The 21160-nt window shown below is 39.5% G+C and overlaps 2 protein-coding genes across 3 annotated transcripts in view; one reads left to right on the top strand and one right to left on the bottom strand.

The window, feature by feature from the left end:
• macrod2 (mono-ADP ribosylhydrolase 2) overlaps positions 1-21160 on the top strand; it is a 631164-nt gene that overhangs the window by 130867 nt on the left and 479137 nt on the right. The gene's annotated exons all lie outside the window — the stretch shown is intronic.
• flrt3 (fibronectin leucine rich transmembrane 3) overlaps positions 10564-21160 on the bottom strand; it is a 10938-nt gene continuing 341 nt past the window's right edge. Inside the window, exons 2-3 of the mRNA XM_077236609.1 lie at positions 14775-15497; positions 10564-13739 (exon numbers count right to left, since the gene is read on the bottom strand). Coding sequence (XP_077092724.1) covers positions 11762-13711 — 1950 coding nt within the window. The 5' untranslated portion in view covers positions 13712-13739; positions 14775-15497 and the 3' untranslated portion in view covers positions 10564-11761. The remainder of the gene's footprint in view (positions 13740-14774; positions 15498-21160) is intronic.

The raw sequence follows: 21160 nt of genomic DNA, 5'->3' as shown, positions 1-21160 counted from the left end.
ATTGGTTGACGGAGGATCGTCACTTGGGGAATGACAACATAAAAAGCACAATTTTTGAATATACAGTTGAAATATAATACTACTGTTATTGTGTCACGAAATGTAGTTTTAAGAGTTTTTCAGGTGAGAATGTAGTTGTTTAAAGCTCAAATCTGTGGTTTATTTATAAAGATTTAAGAAAATTTGATCCAGGTTGTGAGATCCATCTCAGGCGATCTCATGTACCCCGCCTGGAACAGCCTTTCCTTGGCTAGTCGTTCTGACGTTTGCCACTGACTCTGACATCTCTGTAGTGGTCAAACATGAGATGTAATCATTCCTGGCCAATCCTTTTGGCTGAGGGCTAAGTGAAGTTTCATACCTTTATATATTTAGGCTATTCAACTTTACCATTGTAAGGTTAGACTAGAGTGCTGACTTTGTATTGACTGAATTGTTTGCTTTATTTCTTATTGTATAGCTTCTTGTACCTTTTACTTATACTTTTATAATGGCTATTATTGATAAAACTGAAATTTAACAGAAAGAGACTGGGTTGAGTTTTGTCAGTTTTAATTTTATTACAGTGAAGATGATCACTGTAATGTTGTTTACTGCTACGTGTTGTTTAGTACAAATGCACATATTGCCTGGACCATATTAATATGTTTAATATTTTTAAAATTTAAACGAAAAGAGGCAGCGTTGAGTTTTAAATTTCATTTTGTTATAAATAGGCTAACGTTATGCATGCAGTGAATATAATCAATACGCGTTGCCTGATCCACATTTGTGTTGCTATAATGTTTAAGATTTCTTTAAATGAAAACGAAAAGAGGCAGAGTGGTGTTTTATAACATTTCGTTTTATTGTTGCCTAAAATGTACGAGATAACCGCAGTAGTAGAGCGAGTTGAGTGACTCTTTGAAGAAAGGCTGTTCCATTTGCAGAATTACCGGACTCGTGTCCTCCGGAGTCATTCTCCTAAGTCAGACTTGGCAAGTCCGAACTTTGCGTACCTGGTATTGAGAAACGCCTACTGTCGGTGCTTGCCTTCTTGTGACAAACAGCCACATGCCGAGAAGCAAGAACAAGATCTGCTGTATGTCATACATTGTTGTTTACTATGTCGCTTTCTTCTTCGCGCGAAAATTATGTCGATCGCTTCTTTCCGGCATAGGCTACACCACGCCTATCAAGTAAGGGTACTCTTCAAGGGGGTAATCCATCATCCGGAAGTTGAAGCCTCGCGTGAGCCGCCATTGTAGCAGAACTTCATCTGCTTTTAGCATTCCATTGACTCGCATTCATTTTGGCGTCACTTTGACAGCGAATAACTTTACATCTGAGGCGTCCAAAGACTTCATTTGTCCATTATTTATTTCTAAATTAACACGACAATGTATAAAAGGCTCCATTACTTTGTATCTTACGTTATGGCCCCTTAGAAGCCGTTTTTGTTAAAAACAGGCTAACGATTGCGTCATAACCACGCGACTTTATGTCGCACAATAGAGACATTACCGTATAGACAGGAGGAGAAGCTCGCAGGCAATCTTTTACTGTCTATGAGGCAATCGGGGGGACATATAGGCAAAAAGTCAATGGAGAAGCCCATAGAGAGTCCATAAAAACAACGGGACAAAATATTTCAACAACGTTTTTGAGGAATTAGGTGATTCAGATTTGTTTTGCCACAGCTACTAGAAGATGTACAACTGTCAGACTGTCGTCACGCTCAGTTTGAGCCTGCGCAGTCGCTCAGCCATCAGACAGGAAGTGCAATAATCGGGCTTCAGTCTTCTCGGTTGAAATCAATGGGGTCGCTGTGTCCAATTCTTTTATTGTCTATGGTAACTCTTGCATAGACTGTAGAAAAAGATGGACGACGCCCCTTCGCTCTCATCCATTGTTGAGAAGTGAAGCCGCCAGTGTGCCGATATGGCGCTGTCATCTTGGGACTTGAGTCTGCGCAGTTGCGATCTCGGGATCAGACCTGCGCAGTAGTGAGCAGGAAGTAAACCCGCGCCCTGCCTTCACTCTCGCCGAATGCACTCTCCCAGCCCCTGCCCTTTTTTTAAGGAGCCTATGCTGGCTCTGTCTGCTTTGGCTTCACTTTTCAGGGTTTGTGCGGCACGCTTGTACTCTTGGCGGTGGAAACGAAAGCCGGATCAGCGTGACCTTCCGTACCGTACCGTACCGTACCCCTCAGTGGAAAAGAGCCATAACATTAAAACTTTTTATAATTATGCAATTTATATATGTCTCTTCTCTCTCTCTCTGTAATTCCTCAAATGAGAATAATTGTGATTAATTATTGTGATTATAATTTTGAGCAAAATAATCGTGATTATCGGTTTAACCATTATCATGCAGCTCTACATCGCAGGATGTACGAAGTTATAGGAAATCGTAGTTGATACATGATCTATATGGACTAGGCCCCATGGTTTGCAACGCATGTGATTCACGGATTAATTGCAAAGTTTAACCGCCACTGTAAAAGTGTATTGTTTGCACCTGTTTTTATGTCCTGTCAGTTTAAACATTCAACTGAGTTTAAAGCGTTGAAGCACAAGACGACGTGAAAAAGAACTCAATTCGGAATGTGCACTGTTTTCAGTGAGCACAGCGCACTTCTCTTTCTCGTTTTTGTGTGCGTGAGTGGATACATTCGGCACAAAATTATGCCAAAAAGCTAATCTCTGCGAGTATCCTCATTGCTTATGTCTTAAGTGAACGTAAACAATCAAGTGAATGTAAACAAAAACTGAGGTGTATCATTATATTGGATCTGTGCGTTAGGTCTTAAAGTGACAACAGCTTAATAAACCTTCTGCTGTCTGTGTCTTTTGTTGTTTGATTAACATTAATGACAAAGTAAAATCACTTTTCTAGTTTTAACAAAGATTAATTATTTAATTTATAGTTAAGACTATGCAGTGTTATTTTAAATTTGGCAGGGCTTTGTTTTTTAGGTAAATCTAACAGAATTCAGGTAGAGAAACTGTTAATTTCATTTTTATCTTTGCTCTATTGTATTTATCTATGCTTGTAATGTGTTTATTTTCTATACGAGGCACTCAAATCACCCCAGTCATTCTGGAATGATTCATTCTTTCCAAATAGAGCTATTCAAGTCATTTTGTAAAATTGTTTTCATACCGCAGTATATACTGTATCGCAGAAAAACTAAATATTGAAATGTCAGTGTTTTCCAATATTGTGCAGCCCTAATGCTGTAACTCTTCACACTGACCTTTACCAAACTCCTCAAAGCTAATGCAGTACACAGCCACCCATCTCTCCTCACCTAGCGCACGGGTAGTGATACAGAGACCTTGAGGCGTTGATGTGACACCGCCGATGTTCAGATGAATGGTGACAGACAGTATTTAGAGCCTGCTGACACCACAGATTGTCCAGGAGTCGTAGTTGAGGCAGACAGACCTACTTCCAGGTTGCCCCAAAGAGAGATGCAGAGGCCTTAGGGGGAGACAGGCCTGTGTTGTGGTTAAGTGTAAGTGTATTGATGCGGACTGAAGTGTTGTGTAAGATGGGCCGTAGGGAGGTGGTGTAAGTCTCACGGTTTCTGCTCAAGGTCAGACTGTCACAGGCCGCATGGCATCTTTTCTTTCAGCTGTACATTTCCCTCAGAACCTGGTTTTTGTTTAAAAAAGCACTCAAAAAGTTCTCATTTATATGATTTTTTTTAGGACAGAAATGGATTTAAGAGGTTCATATCATATAAGTGGTCATTCATGAAAAGTTTTTTTTTTTTTGTTGTTCAGTTTTATGATGAACAATGACTTTCCTGATCCTGAATTTTGTTCAGAACTTTTTGAGTGGAATGACTCAGTACATTGAGTCAGAACTCAGGGGCGTCATGCATCTTTTTTTGAGGGGGCACCAGTTCATCTTTCCTCGTTTGGTGCCCTAGGCGAGAGAAGACATTAGCAGACCGACACGGAATCTATGCCCGCAGAATGAAATCTGTTAGTCCGCAGAACGCAGACGAAATCCCGTCAGATTACAGCAGAATTTGTTTTGAAGTAATTCATAAAGGTGCATTTAATTAATTAGTAACTCTGTACAATATACATTGATGTTTAATAAAAAATTTGATATCATGAACTAACAATTTGCGTTTTACACCATTCAATAATCAGTTAATGTTAATTTATCAATATACTATTGTTCGTTTATTTTTTTTGTTCATAATGTTTAATATTTTCATATCATATAATATTAACTAAATATTGAAATATTAAAATGTTTTATTAAATGTATAAATTAACATTAATCTTAAATAAAAAATTCTGTAAAATAATTGTTCATTGTTCATGAAACTAATGCATTAGCTAATTGAAACTTACTGTAAAATTTAATCAATACATTATAAGTTTTGCACATTTTTAAGCTACTTATAAGAGTGTAGCAATTTCAGCTGAAATGAAAGAAATGTGTGCAAAACCCTTTTCAACAACAGTAGTTTTATACATCTTAGTTTAATGGTACAGTTTTGACTTAATGTGCAAATGTACCAGATTTCAGTTGTTCATTCTCTGACCTCCTTTTTTTGTTTATTATTTATTTATTTAAATTTTTTTTAATAAATAATCCAAGCAAAACTGCAACTGAACATGACAGACTGCTGCTAGTATGATCTGCAGACAACTGCCAAGGCTCTTTTTTTCTGAAAGGTTTATGTTCTCACATTGCCTTAACTTGGGTGTGAAATTTTAATTGAGGCTGGAAGATGTACAATAGGTTTCTCTCTTAAAGTTAGTTGTTTCTTGACTTAATATGGTTATTAGTTCAATCCAGTGAAATATTTCTGGCCGTCACCTTTCTGATATTATCAGTCCTTGAGTATCAAGACCAAGTGACCTTTAGCAGGTCTTGCATATGATGGTTGTCTTAAAATCTAAAGAGAACTCCTATTGATTAGTCCTTTTCAGAAAATCTCCCACTGGCAGTCGCCCGGCTTTCTGATGGTGTGCCACTTTTATCAGGCTGTAGATTTTAAGTGAATGCTCTGGTGTTATTTGCTGTAATAAAAAGACTAAACCATTTCCATACCGATTACACATTGACATTTAAACTAAACCTTATTGGTGTTGAAATAATCTGATTGCATCTCCCTCTTACGGGTCATATCAGCATGCTACACCAAATCAGCATACATAACACCAATGCACCAGTTGGCATTACAGCATGTCTTCACCATCTGTCAGTTGCGTATATCTGGCGGGTCGCCTTACCGGCATGCAGATATGCCGTTGACATTTAAACCTTGGCCCTCACGCAAACGGGAATGCTAACCAGATCGAAGCTGGGCCCGACACGGTCCTTCGAGGGCTAAAGAACGATTGTACCACACAGGAACTTTTCGAGGGAATGCAATGATTATTCCCAACAAGAGCAGACATTCTGGACAAATACCCAGATGGGTCGATGCAGCGGCAGAGAATGTGCCGCACGAAGCTGCTAAAGGGCACAGGAAGATATATCACCTTTTAAAAGATAATTTAAGCTAGTTAATGGATGACGTGAATTAATGTCTCTCATCTAGTAAAGTCAATTAAATGGACGTTCTAAAAAACATATGATGCTCTACATCAAATTATCATACCCAGCACTCGCCTGCAGTAATAGGTCGTTGTTGCTTGTTATTGCATTAACAGATGCTGGCTGGAGGTAGGAATCCACTTCACTGCAGTTGTAAGTCATTTTCCCTGTTCAATAATTCAACCTGCTCCACCGGCAAAGTGTCGCTGCTGTTGCCACCTTAACAGACGAGCCATTGTTAACTTGTATTAATGCCAGATGATTTTAAGGGGAGATAGATATATTCACGCTGTGTGCTGTCAAGCAAAAAATTGGATTCATTTAGATGATGGGAGATTGTAGTTGTTGCAGCCTTTGAGTTTTAGTTCGTTGGTCATAATGAGGAGAAATCCTAAGTCTTGTTGGAAAATTTAGGGGATGTAGGGAGGACTTTAGAAAATTGGGAAGAAAATAGATTGAGAGTCTGAGAGGTACATTAAGGGTGGGGAAAATGATGGGCTCCATTTACAGCCACATTAAGAGCTGTCTCAGGTGATCCGATCAGAAGTGGTTAGCTGAGATAGACACATTGCTTTTTGTACCTGGTATTAATGTCTCAAATGCATCTCCTCTGTTCACTTGTTGCTGTATCTACTCAGGACAGCTTTGAAGGCCTTAAAATATGAGATGCATATAGGGCTGGTTGTTGATAGATGTTCGATGTTCATTAGGAAATGTTAATTTAGCTTACAGACAAAACAAATTCTATCTCTTCGAATTCCGTTACAAAACGGTTTCAAAATTTGAAAAATTAACACTTTTAATATGGAATCTTAATTAATTGGAACAACTATATTTTTACCCTGCCATAAAGCAAAGGTATCTTTGGACTTTATCTTCTTTCTGGTTCTTTAAACATTTGCTTTGACTCCTTGTATTTGTTTCACCACATGGCCGTGGTGACAGCAGAGCACACGTGGCCGTTGCTACATGCCCAGACCGCAGCTGTCTCTTCAAGACATGCATAAGTTATGTTGTGGTTTCCATCTATATTGGAACTTAAAAAAAGAAATAAAGGGAAGGTATCTGTTTTTAAAAACTGGTCTGTCCTCCTTTGGGTTTCAATGCTTGTAATAAGAAGTGTATTAATGGATGTAAACACTGAAAGGTCACAGTGATCTGTGATGATTAATAGTGGCTCTTCAAACCTCAAGCCCATACAGACAGAAGTACAAGCAAATGCGCACACATAGTTTTGCACATTCTAAAATTGTACATTAGTCTGTATCATATCGTGTTGATATGATTTATAAACATGATTTGTTTGGAGTCCAGGCATGTGGGAGGCCACATTGATGCCCTAAGCCTGACATTTTGACCTCAATTTCTCTTCTCTTTAAAAAAAAAAAAAAAGACACACAATGAGGGGTTTTATCTTTGATGTGCATGACGTCTTGGACTGAATACAAGGCGCGGTAGAAGAGCAAAAGCAAATGGCTCATTAGGAGGAATTTTTGCTATTTTATTTAGGAAAATTTTGCGCTGAGCTGAGGGAAAATGTTTTGCAGTAAACGTGAGGCCAGGCAGAATGGGAGCAAACACATTACACACTTGGGAATAGATATGCTAGGAGTTGATGACTACATCTCCCTGCAAGGTGAAACAAAATGAGATCAGAATAAGATGGTGCTTTTAAAGTCAGCTCCCTTATGGCTCTTTTGGTAAATTAAACTCTAAAAATAATTGAATGACATGTGGCTTCTGCATTTGCCAGTAATTGCCTTTCTTGTCAAAAGCAACTCTCATTACCTTACTTTAGTTGCTCTCATAAACGTTTTATGATGAAAAAAGAGCAGTTGCATTATTTTTCACACAATTCATTGTTTTAAAGTGCCAAAGATCTGTCATTGTCCATGATAACAATGCATGACCTGATCTCTACTTTTCCTTTGCTTAAAAAAATAGAGGTCAAAAGTCCAACAAGATGAAAAATGTTCATTAGTTGCTTTACAATGCGGTCAAAAGTTGAAAAGATGAAAAATGTCTACCAATTGTAAAAAAAAAAGGGCCAGATGTCCAAAAAGATGAAAAATGTTTACTAATTGCTAAAAAAGGGGGTCAAACATCCAGATTGTCGACCAATTTTTCATCTTTGGCTTGTGACCCTTGTTTCACCTGTTTTTATCTGACCTCTGATCAGTCATCGCTTTCTTTGACCACAGCAAAAGAGATGATCGAGCAACATCCGGTTTCTTAGAGTATATATTTTTAGAGCCTGATATTTTCAAGCTCCACATCATTATGTCGATAGTGTAAGTTTGTTTTTAGACTTAAAGATACTTTTGTCTTGTGAAGTGCCCTATTCAAGGTAGAATTTCAAGTGTGCACCGGCCTCATGGACATCAGACCTGATCAATGATTTTTCCAGGGCGAATGAGGTCATTTGTAAGCTCCAACAATGTGCTGACAAAGAAGCCAGAGGTGAGGTCATTGTGTTAAAAGGGTCACCATAGGTCACCCCCAGTAGCAGCCGCTCAACTTGCCCTCCCCCAGTACTTAAGGTTAGTGTTCTGAATAGATCATTTTAACTGGAGAACACAAATTGCTGTTTGCACTCTCGTCCATCTGATTTGCTTTCACCATGCAGCACATGATATTAATATTTCAAGCCGTTTTGCTCGTAGCTCAAGCGGTAAAAAGTTCTGATGGTGTTAGGAAGCTGGAGATTGATTTACTGCAGAACGTCCATAAAGGGGATGTGTACACTCAAACACTCGCACACCTGTGCGTTTTGACAATTAAAACTGCTTGGATCTCATTCCTGCTTGATACTGCTTTATACCTTCAGTTCTGGCCGACATCTAATCTCAAGAATGAATGATTTGTAAGTTACAGCAGCTGGTGTGAGTATTGAGTAAATGTGCAGCAGAGTATTACAAACTTGAATAGAGAATAGAAGATGGAGTAACCATTTTTTTCAGGGATTTAAGGGAGAGAGAAGAAATAATGAATACTAAATCTGTAATTCGGAGTTGATTGAATGCATTGGATTAGACATACTGTAATACAGTATTTTGGTTATGAATTCAAGTTATACAAAACACAGTTTACTTTCTGATGTCTGGATTTTACATTCTTTTCAGAGGTAAAATCAATTGTACAAATGGATCCTTGACCAGATAAAGGTTCATTTAAAATAAAATAGCTCATAAAGGAAAAGCCTTCAGATTTAAAAGGAAGTGAGTGAAACTTCAAAACTATCACTCAGCATTTGAAAAATCACTAATACTGTCAATCAGGAAACCACATAAACAAAATGACAAGGCAAGTTGTGGAACATCAACAACATTTACATGTGGACCCTTGCAGTACCATTATGCTCACAGAGAGTGTTTACTTTAATTTCTAGCTGATGCGGTATATTAAGTGCACGAGACTGTTGAAGTATACTTAAGGTTTGGATCAGACTTGCTGTTTTTAGAGGCTCCCCTGAACTGTAATTACATCTCAGGGCGTGTGCATCGATGTGTATTCTTCTTTGTGTGTTCGCACACTCATGGCCCACATATATGTTGTGTTGATGCACACACATGTGCACATGCGAGCCACCTGTGCAATTCCTACTTTGATTTGAGCTGTGCCATCAACCTAATGCTATATAGTCATTAGATACATACATTTCGCTCTATGGTCGCGAGATGCATCAAAATCCAGCACAGCATCTCTCCAATGGCCTCATTTAGGTTCTGTTCTGTACTCACTGATATTTCCCACTTGGGCCAATCAGATAAGTCATACGTAGCTTAACCACACAAAAGAGCACTTGGAGCCCCAAGCAAATACTGCACTAGTAAGAAGCATCAGTAGGCTTTAGATCAGTGGTTCCAAAACTTTTTATAGTGGCATACCCAGAGTTATTTAACATCCTTCTGCGTACCCCCCTCTCTTCCATTTAGACTGCAGTCACACCTTTTCCATTAAGGGACACCTTTTCCATTATTTGCCCTCTTAAAAACTCACAAAGGGTGTTTTTGTACCCCAAAGGTAGTTTGAGTCTTAAATCTTGTCTATAGTCTGTGTCTATATTTGTTCTTATTGCTAGTAAGTGCTAAAACCCCACTTTTAAAGGTATCATGAACCAGTGCTTAACAGTGCTAAATGAATAATTGTCGGATCAAAACCAGCAATTAAAAGGCCCTGTGACCGACACTGGCCATACAGCTTCAGTTTTCCCGGAACATGCAATGACGTCACTAAACGGTGATGGCACAACTATAAGATCATCAGTCATAGGTTTCTGCACAGCCCTAACATGTATGTAGCTACTTTGAGACCAAATATTATTCAGTTGATCATTGATATTCTCTTTCACCTTTGAAGTTGTTGCCTTTTCCATTACATCAAATTCTGATTCTGACTGATCTAACTCCCGGTGCTTGTGTCTCACAATATTCTGATTAGTATTGGTAGTTCCAGCTTTGGGATCTTTTGATCAGAAACACCATCATCTTTACTCATGGATATGAAAATGAAGATATGCTTGACTGTCTTTTTGACATTTTGGCGACATTAACTTATATTTATTACAATAATTTGTCAGGTATATAGACTCTCTCTAAACTTTATGCTGCTCTCCAAACTTTATGCTTTACTGTATGCAAAACAATTAGCAGTAAGCTCCAACCAATAAGAGGGATTTTGAACTCAAGAAAGCTGATTGGTTAAAATCATATTTGCCGAGTGCCAATAGCAAAACATAACCTCCAAACACATCTGCATAAACCTGTGCTCCTGTCTCTCACACGCACACACTGTCACCATGTAATGCACTTGTTAATGCCGCATCAATTAAAAACAACTCAGCATTTTGTTCGCATACCCACTCTGTCATCTCACGTACCCCCATGAGTACTCATTACCCCAGTTTAGGCACTACTGCTTTAGATGAAAACTTTTGAGGAATGGTGTATGCAAAGTTTAGAGGGATTAAATTAATGAAAATCATTCTTTTGCGGAAAAGGAGACCATCAAGTCGGGGTTTTATCCACTTTTATTTTGCAATATGACCAATATCCTATCATATTCAAGTGTGTATGAAAAAAGTTAAGTCACTGATTTATTTTTTTGAAAAAGCTAAATACAATAAGCATTGGATCAAGGCACATACAAGACTGGACAAAGGGCATTCAATGCACTTTGGTCTTCAGTTGTAAAGAACAATTTAACTGTGGCAACATAAAAGTGGCTTGAATTAGAAAACAAAAATACAAATAAGAATTATATGAACAAAAAAATAGTTGACACTTTATATTCCAAATAGAAAAGAGCCCAAATGTGTTTCTTGCCATATTTTTCTGCCCACAATATATTCCTTTTGGAGGGCAACGTTTACATGACGTGGTTAACTGTACTGAGGGATATGGTAAATGCTGTTTCCCTTTGCCGAACAAGCGATATTTAGTTCTGTTCTTGTGTTTTAGCACATCTGCTTTGATTTAACTGCAAAGTAACCTCTCATTTGATCGGTGTGCTTCGTTTTTAAAGGATTTAGGATTCTGTGCTGTGTTGCTTCCTCTTCCAGGGCAGAGTGGAAGTAATAGATATCTGCTTCCTAAACATTGGAGTGATGTAAAGCCTGACAGCATTTTGAAACAGGCAACCAGTATTCCTAAAGAAACCCAGAGGTTTCTGTGACACCGGAGTAAGTCTGTCCCTGCCCTCCTTAAAATTAAGAAAACACTTGTGTCTTTATTTCCTTTGATCAACTATGCCCTATATTCCCGCAGCCTTGTTTTTTTTTGTTGTATTTTCTTTTCACTGACAGCAACATAGCAATAGTTTTGACCTGTGCTTATACTACATGGTTTTCTAATATCTGATTGTTCAACACAGCAATGAAAACCCACTTTCACAGTTGACAAGTCATCATATCTCAGTAGAGCACAAAGTTTTTTTAATTGGTCTAAAACCATAAGTAAAGGAAGTACAGTACAAATGACTACAAATATCTAAAATATAGAATTGCAGTTTGTGGCAGCATACACCGACGGTTCAGTGATGGCCTGCAATCGGAACCTTTTTCCTTTTAATAAATCGTCCTTAAATATAAATTATATGGCAAATGTACATAACAATGCTTTCTCAGTCTTTTCAATCCAGTGTTTTGCAAAAGACCAAGCAGCCTCCAAGTCTTTCATTAGCAATAAAATGTCTTTGTAATCCGCGCACACTATCATGAATGAGAGTAGTCTGAATCTGGTATTCCACTGTCTCTGTAGCTCCTGTTATTGATGCTGTTTTCGTTGTGTGGACTCTTGTAAAGACTTAAGCCATTGGGAGGAAAAATTGTGTGTATCACAAACTCCTCCTTTGAAACAGGCATGTGATTTATGGGAATCATTTGAAAAGAGGTCTCTCTAATCTCCAAGATGGAGTTGTCCTTCTTTGTTCCAGCTTCAGCGTAATCGTCCTTCCGTCTGCGCCCTTTGTTGTATGTGCAGTTCCTGGAAAATAAGGAGCCATTCCTATGGATGTACCAGCACACCAGGGCTAGCATGATGATGGCCAAAAGGGCCACCGCTCCTCCGATGATAGCAGCTAAAGGCAGATTGGAATTTTTATAAGGCTCTTTCTCCTGCTCTCTGTTCAAGGTTGTGGTGGGATTGTATGCTTTCAGGGAACCAGTTTCTGTCTCTATGCAAACAGGTGTCTCGTCTGACAGGTAAATGTTACTAGTTTCCATGGGAACCATGCATATCCGATAAGAGGATTCGGGTTCCAGAGCTGTGAGCAGGTACTCTGTTCTCTCCCCTTGGACAATCGTCTCAGTTATGGATCCGAATGCAGGACTGTGGCCCAGCTTTAGCCAACTGAGCCTCAGGGCTGTCATGGGCTGAGATACTCTCCAAGATATGTGCACCGTCTCAGCACTACTGGATTTAATACTTATTGTGATGATCTTACGACTGGACGGTGTTGTGCTACGGTAGTTTCTTCCAAGGTCTGGACCCTTAACCACAGGTCTTTTAGTTACGTATGAGGGCCATTGGGGTCGAGAGGGTGGCAACGTGTTTGAGACTGTGCTGGTTTCAAATGTGGGTGGAATCTCGGGGTCCGAGCAGCCAAACAGCTCTGTGGATAAGTCCTTGATGGCCATCCCTTTGACCTTATCAGGACCCTGGCACATGAAGCCACGCACATTGACCTTAGATGGAAGTGTGCGCAGCCAATCACGTACCCACTTCATCCTGCAGTTGCAGTACCATGGGTTGTTGCGCAAGAGCAGCTGGGTAAGGTTATCCAGGTCGTCGAATACACCCATGGGCAGACTGCTCAAGTTGTTGCCTGACAGATCCAAGCGGTACAGCTGTCGCAGAAAAGCAAAGGCACCTGCTGGTACGTGATTGATGTGGTTGTCTTGAAGATTTAGCTTCTCCAGGCTTGTGCCAGGCAGGTTGGAGGGTGGGGATGTCAGGGAGTTTCGTACCAACGAGAGCTCGGTCAGATTGACTAAGTTCATTAAAGCCATCTCCCCAATGCCCTTGTTGTTCAACAGGTTGCCATCCAGAACTAGTCGCTTCAGGTTTATAAGATCCTGCAGGGATACCTCTGAGATGGACGAGATGCGGTTGTCGTCGAAGCGAAGCTCCTCAATAGTCATTGGCAGACCGGAAGGTATGGTGCTGAGGTGGTTCCGGGACAGGAAGAGCAGCCTCAAATGGTTACTGTCCCGGAACGCACCCTCTTCAATGCTGACGGCTGACACGGAATTGTCATCAAGGTGTAATTCCTCAATAATAGGAATCTGTGCCAGGGAGGCATGGGTGATAGTCCGTATATTGTTCTCCTGCAAATGAAGTTCCTTGACATTCAGCGGCAGGTTGGTGGGGAACTCATCAAGATTGTTGCAGTAGAGATAGATCTTTTCGACATTGTTTAGCCGTTGTAGATCCGTAGGGATCCCTGCACTTTTGATGCGGTTGTTCTGGAGAAAAAGTACTGTAGCGTCCTCTGGGATGCCCGAAGGGATGGAAGTCAAATCTCGGTCATTGCAATATATGAAAGTCCCATCGCAACGGCACTGCGAGGGACAGGAGGCTGAGGTCACCAATGGATTGGCCAGACCAAGCAAAAGCCCAGCTCTGATGAAGATGACGAAGAAGGACTTGTAATCGCTTGCCATCGCTAATGTCCTCTTTGGGGTTGTTGCCCTTGGAGGAAAAAAGAGAGAAAAAGTCAAATCCATGCAGTCTGAAAAAAGGCAATGTCCTGCTTTAATTGCTGTTTTATATACAGTGCCTGTAGCACCTCTTTCATTGTAAAGATTCAATTTAAGAAAAATAATACTATATTTCTGCTGTTGAATTAATGAAAAGAGGCTTTTAACATTTCCAATGACATAAACAAATAAAAACAAAAACATGGTAGCGTAACATGCCTTGGGTGTTTATCTTGATTGAAATATTTTTTTATCTAAAAACAAAACAAAAACAAAGTACTCAAATAAGAAAGAGGGATTAGAGGGGAAAAATAAGAGGAAAAGGAGAGATTTAGAAGCAAGTCTAATTTAAGTGGAAGGATATTCCCAATCAGCTGTGCATGTAGATAACAAATCCTTAAACCTGTTAGCTTTCCTTGAATTGAGATGCCTGTGTGTGAGAGGTTTTATCTTTTGCTGTTTTTAATGTAATCTCTGGCTCTTGTTGTTTTACACCTTTCTGCCGTTAGCCAGTGCATTTCAAGACTGCATTTCATTGCTGAAAGTGGTGGAACAAATTCAGGCCTTGTTGATTTAAACGTTTTAAAATCAGCTTGTCTTTTTTCTCCTTTTTTTGTGCAAGATTTGTGTTCCCTGTAGGACATTTCAGAGAATCATAGTTTGCAAAAGGTGTAAGGCTCGTAACTTGGAAGAAAATGAAAAGCAAATTATTTCAACCATTTTTATATAAGATAATATATAATAATATAATGTTTTTACATTGTTTATATATTATATATAAATTGTATATGTTGCTTTATGTTATAAATAATATTTATACATTATATATTACATATTTTATTTGTCTGTATTTATATTTTTTATATACTGTGTCATTTTATAATATTACATTGGCAATTAATGTGTGAATTTTTTAAATAATCTCTTTTTTGATTTATTACTTTCATTTCACATTTTCCTCATTACTTGTTTGTGCACATGCATTTTAGAAGAAAAGGCACAGCAAGAACATTCATATTTGTCATACCTGATTTAGAAATGCCAGTTAATCCTCTGCTGCCACCCGAAATCCAATGAGGCTTTAAACCTTCCTTTCTATTCTTTCCGGAGATGTTTGTCCGTCTTATCAAAGGGGTCTCTTTGGTTATATCCTGACCAGGCTGGTATTTGCTGAACTGATCCTTGTTTGTACCGCTGACCTCCTTTCTTGTATTGCAGCGTCCACAGTTCATGCAATCAAAGGCTTTGCCATGGTAGATAAACCTATAAAGCAAGCAGCTCCACTTCCAGACAGACCTCAGGCAGGCTTTTCCTGCGCAGGCATGCAATTTCAGTTATTTTTAATTACAAAAAAAAAAGACAAAAAAAAAAGGAAATTTAAAAGAGAGCAGAATCCTTTTATTTTAAGTTGCGGTTCCTAATCAGACCCTTTTGTGTGTAACAGAGAGTCCTCTTTTAGAAGTGAACTGCTCCCGTCTCTCCCAAAGCAGACTGGTCATGGCGTTAAGACCTCTGTCCGTCTGCAATACACTGGGCTCAAATCCAGGGTGGTTCGGTTCTGAAGTCAGGCTCCAAAGTCAGCCCCGAATTCTGTAGTCGCACTCCCGGCAGGAGCATGAATAAAGTATCCAGCCTCGTGGCTCGAAAGCAGAATCTCCTGTGCTGCTGTAGCTCTCTGGCTCCCTGGTTCTTGTTTCACAAACCTGTGCCTGACGTGCAGACACCCACTCCCTCTCACATGCTGAACTTCCTACCAACAAGGATAGAGAGCAAAGAAAATGTCAAATAAGAGCAGATTCTTTGGTTATTGACAGCATGTGACATCTGAATACGTCATGACACCGGAAAATGAACGTGGCCTTGTTGAGAATGAGTTATTGACTTTGTGTAATATGCTGTTAGGCAGTGTTTGTTTAATTCTGAGATGATAGTGCCAAGGCTGAGATTGAGTCGGACAGCGATGCAGCCAGCTGCAATTGGCCACTGTCCTTCAAACAGAGCCATGTCACATTGTCATCGGCAATACATTGACGTAAACCAATAGCTTTTCAGCTTGTGTTTTCAAGGTTTGGACCTAACATAAAACGTACACCACAATGGATTGGATTTTTATGGATTGTTATGGCCTGTACATCGCTTCACCGCATTTGAAACTTATCAGATTGAAGTGAGGGAAAAATTAGAGTAGTGTGTGGTTGAGATGAGAATTTGAAAGTCCCTTAAGCTTATTGGGTTTCTGTATATCAGGGGATTTTTTTTGACCCTGGCTAAATGACCACAGGGAAAAGCCCCTGGGCTGCAGTCCTTTGATAGTGGACACTGTTTGTGAAACCTGGATTAGTGGAGATATTGTGTGGATTTTTATAAAAACCTTTCTTTTCCCTCGCCTTAAGCCTGTGCTGCCAGGATAACCATGTGCGTTGTTCTGTCTGCCACTAACCCTAACATCCCCCCTCTAGTGTTCTCTATGGTGATGGCTGAAAAGAATTCCTTTGCATAAGAAAAGCGACCACGGTTTGGGCCCTGCTACAATGGCCAAAGACCGCTCCCTCCTGCCTGGCAACGTTCTCCACTGAGCTGTGGTTTTAAAGTGGCTGAAGACGCTCTGGAAGGAGAAGGTGAAGGGAAAAATAGTCATGGTGAAGCATATTGCTGCTGAGATGTCGAGCAGCCACCAAAGGTCCCTCGGGCTGCCCGACAGCACCTGAACACAACGCTCTCGCACTGCTCAAAGTTTTACATGTGAGATTAACAAGTTTTATGCCCTTCAGACGCATGAATACCCAAATGGGCTCTTCATGCAAGTCACCTCCGGTGGCCCCAAAGAGATGTCTGTGCTGCACCTTCCGTACTGTAATTTCCCACGGTACACCTTTCCTGTAACATAGACTGACAATATACATTTCTCCAACTGACAGCCATCATCATGGTTTGTGCCCTTGCCTGAAACCCTTCTGCTGACCTGTGGATGGTAACCTTTCTGTAAAACATGCTGAGGTATGTCAAGCAACTTTGAAACAGTTGTAGGGAGTGACAATGACAGATTCGGGAATTGAAGGCCCTGTAACTTGATAACAGGTCTCACCAACAAGGTCTAATAGTACATCCCATCCTTCTGTTGAGCCTAAGTGCTACATGTGCCAACTATTGTACTAGTTTAAGGGCAGGTGATGTTTGATGGTAAGCTTTCAGCTTTCATGTTGACAGTCTAAGTTGCTTCCTTTTTATTGAATGCTGAAACATTTGCTTCATGATTGTCAGATTTATTGAAGAGGAAAATAAGTACTTGCAGGAATGGTGAATAGTTGGTTAAAGATCGGCATGCAATTTTTCAACTGTTCTAAGGAAATAATGTATTGATTTGGAGAATTATGTGTGTAAAGTAGCTTGCCATTTTTCTAGAAGTCTGACAAATAACAGACTGTGAAATTATGGGGAGATGGAATTGCTCTTTTTTTATGTACTGTACCCAATGTAAATCACTTCCTGGCACAGGAGCAGGCAAAATGAAGTTGACGAAACACAAGACCTCATGGGTTTTTTCCTGCCAAAATGCTTCCCTGAAAATTTAAGGGTTCACTCACAGGTGGCTGTTTATTTCGTGATATTTCAGCTGAGATCTTACTCAGGAGACCTTGATAAAAAGCACAGGTGTTTTGGGAAATATATGTGGGCCAGTATTATGCAATCGTTGTAAAGGTCAAACAGAAAAGAAGGGAGGGCATCTACCTTATATGCTTCACCTTAGCTTGTCATGCTAGCTGTCTCAATGGGTCATGCAAACCTTGATCTGGCTGGATGATTGGCTGCATTATCATTTCTTTTCTTTCTTCCCCTAGCGACTCAGACTTCACTGAAGTGGCAGTGGTCCATTGTTCATTTCAAGTTAAGCATAAGGGCCTCAGCCTTCGCTTTTCTGCTTTACTGAACTTCTTTCACTTAGAATTATTAGCTTTTTCACATTTGGTTAAATCTTCCAGCCCCTATCCCACCCACTGCTCATAGCCAGAGAAGAAAGGCCACTGAATGTGATGGGCACCTCTCACTATCGTTCTAATAGGCCACATTTTCCATTAGAAGATCGTTCTAATGGCTAGGCCTGCTTCTGCTCCATTGCTCGGCTCCAAGTTATATTCAATCGAGCATCTTGGTTAAAATGGTCACAGCCAACTACCTTTTGGTCGTTTAGTGTCTTGAGTTTAGAACACTAGGGTTGAGGCACTGAAAAATGGGTAAAGCATTTAAGAATTTTTTTTTTTTTAAATGTGATTATGCAACATTGAGAATTTTTTTTGAAAAGTGTTCAGGAATATTGAATAATTTTATAATTTTAATACATATTAAAACACGAATATTAAATATAAATATTATTTGACATTGCAGAAAAATTCACATATAATCCAAAGCATTTTTACAATATTTTTTAAGAAATAAGGCTAAACCTTAAGTTGGTAAAAGTATTATGCAGAATTATTCAGAATTGATTTTTTTCTATTAGTTTCCAAAAATGCTGTCACATTTGATCAGTACCCATGCATGAACAGAGGCATCTAGGCCGAAATAAAATTTGCACTACAGTCTTCATTGGTAGGTCCTGGGCTATGATTATGAAAAACAGCTCTCTTGTTTTCAATAGATAATAGATTGTAAACCCCAGGCAGGATTTGAACCAAATGCCTCTCTTTGTCATGTATCTCATGTCCATATCATGCCTCTCTGAGCCTATTGGGCTGAGAGATGAAACATTTCTGCCTACATATTTAGAATTGAGAAGAACGGTTTGGGCACGGCTTTAACGTTAATTTAAGAGCAGGCTATTGTGTTAGTGGCTCCCCTCTGTGTGCGGTTTTGGGGCAGATGATCTGCAGTTGTGTCCCTGGCTGGCGTTCAGGCAGTGAGAGTGGATTCTAGGGGAGACAGGGTCTTTTTTTCTTTTGCACTACACTGAAAAGAGAGTGGTCTGTGGCAGCTGCACTGTTTTCCCCACTTGGGGGTGGTAAGTGCTTCTGTATCAGGCCTGTGCATGCAGATACACACAGACAGTTGGAGGCTGAACTGGCGCTTTAATTACCACATTTGTACCCCCTGCCAGGGTACAGGGGGCAGCAGTTGCTGGACAAGGGCAAAAAGGGATGGGTTGATTTACTGCACTGAACCTTTTTTGTTTCCACTCCAAAGGGGGTAAATTGTATCTGTAATAAAGCTAAAATTCAGTCCTAGTTTTAGGTTTGTTACATAATTTGTTCTCAGAAAAGTATATTTCCACTTAAGCAATAAAAATAAGTTGTTTTCTTAAATGCTTCAGAAAATTTACTTCTAGGCTTGTTTTTAGAAGGTACATTTTATAGAATGGCCTCACCGAGGTCAGAGGTTGGCTGCCGACATGAGGAGAATTCTACTAGATGATTTGTTTTTGTCGTCTGCACAAAAGGATGACAGACTTTTTTCTGAAGGCCTGAAAGACATGACCATTTCATGTTGACTCTGAGTGAATGCCACGGACCACTGGGTTTAGCCTCCGGCATTCATGGCTTGAAACAAAGAGTTCTATCTGCCTGGCTGTTGGCAAACATACACTGGATGCTTAGATTTTAGTATTAAAATCTAGAAAGTTGGTTAATTTGCATTGTTGTTTATTAGTATCTTAAGGGAGATGGTATTTGCGTCTTTTAAAGCTTGGAGGTGTGGTATTTGTGAATTACTGATACAAATTGTTTATGCAAGCGAAAAAGACTGCCACAGAGTACTTTGACACCTCCAACAAAGAACAATGGGTTAGTTAATTTTATCACCCTCCTTACAAAGTCAAAACAGACCATTTGTGATTCTCTGCTATTATCATGCTAAGAAACTAACCTTTCTGAATACACAGTCTTTTAGTGCATTATAACAGATGGAGCTCAAAGCTAGGGAAAACAACTTGCACTTAAAAGTACAGTAGGGATTTATAGTACATTTTCTTGAAAACGTGTCCAATGTGAATCGTCTACTATAGCCTAGTAGTCTTATAAACTGATTTAATCAGCTCTGACTGAAGGCTTTGGCTCTTATCGTCATCTCACAGTCCCTCTCTCTGTATCTGCACAAAACTATTATTTCAATCTTGACTTTTTCTGCCTAACAGATACGAAGGCGTATCTATCAGATAACTTGGAAGACTACTTAAAAGAAGGGAAATTAGTTTGATGGGAAAATCCTGAAGCAGCTGACAGCCTCAGATCTCTTTACTGCGCCAGCGCCACGCACTCACTCTCTCACTGAAAAGCACATGGCGCAAATTTATTGGGCTGCAATCTCAGTCTTTTGAGTTTTCGTTAGTATTCCAAATTAGAACACGACCCTCATAATCAACGACTGCAAGCGGCTTCTATAATGGGAGAGTTCTAGTTTTGTCGCGTCGCGCGCAGTGTCACGCGCCGCATCCCCGATTCGCTCATTCTTTATTCCAATCACTCTCTCATCACGGTCTTAGAGCACCGGTTAGCCACTATTAATATATATTTTCTCATTGTAATCGATGTCTGTTCGTTTCATTAGCGATAAGCCTTTCACACAATAACAGATTTAAGACGTAACGCGTGAAGTTTAAACGTTCCTGTTGATTGCAGCCGGTAAAAATACAATCTGCATTGCGTTTTTTTTTTCTAAGCGATGTTTTAAAGATCTTTATAGAAGGTTAACGGATATAGAGTGCTAATGTTGAGAATAAAATGTAAGTTGTAGCCTTCGTCCTTAGTGCGTTTATTCGCGGCAGCGGAATGGAGACTTAAAGGGATAGTTCACCCACAAATGAAAATGAAAATTCGTTCGTTTTCTCGCTTCCAAATTGTTCCAAACAGATATGACTTAACAAAATCCTTTGTAAAATGTGATGTTAAACAGAACGACAGCCTCATTCATATTCATTATATGGCAAAAAGATGCATTAAAAGTGAATAGTGACTGAGCATTTACATTTCTCTTTTACATGTCGTTTTGTGTTCAAGGTAAGAAAGTCATAGAGATTTGAAACAACATAAAGGTAATTCAATTATGCCAGTATTTTTTTTTTAAACTAACTATTGTTTTAGAATGGTTTTGGAGATGCATGTTGAATCCTAAAGCGCAAATGGAGGGCTATACTGCTGAATTTCATGACTACTGTACTTGTGATTTTAAATAGCTATTGCACCCCCCTCAAATCCCTAAGGGTCTGCCTACAATTTAAATAAAACACAATAAACCCATTTTTCCTCATCGCAAACAAATGACTGGGTCTGAAAGTTTATAAGTGAAGTCTATAATGTGAAGGTTTGTAAGTGACTGCAGATGCAAATTTTCTCTATGCGTGTTGAAGGTATTTGATAACCTCAGGGTGTTGAAAAACATAAGGGAAAGGGTTAAAACAGCCCAAAAATAAGGGGGAAACACATG

The sequence above is a fragment of the Siphateles boraxobius genome, unplaced genomic scaffold, assembly GCF_051911475.1.
Source record: "Siphateles boraxobius isolate OS27281-9 unplaced genomic scaffold, OSU_SipBor_1 20, whole genome shotgun sequence".
Lineage (NCBI taxonomy): Eukaryota > Metazoa > Chordata > Actinopteri > Cypriniformes > Leuciscidae > Siphateles > Siphateles boraxobius.
Note: the sequence above shows the minus strand (reverse complement) of the source record. Positions and strands in the feature narration are given on the sequence as shown.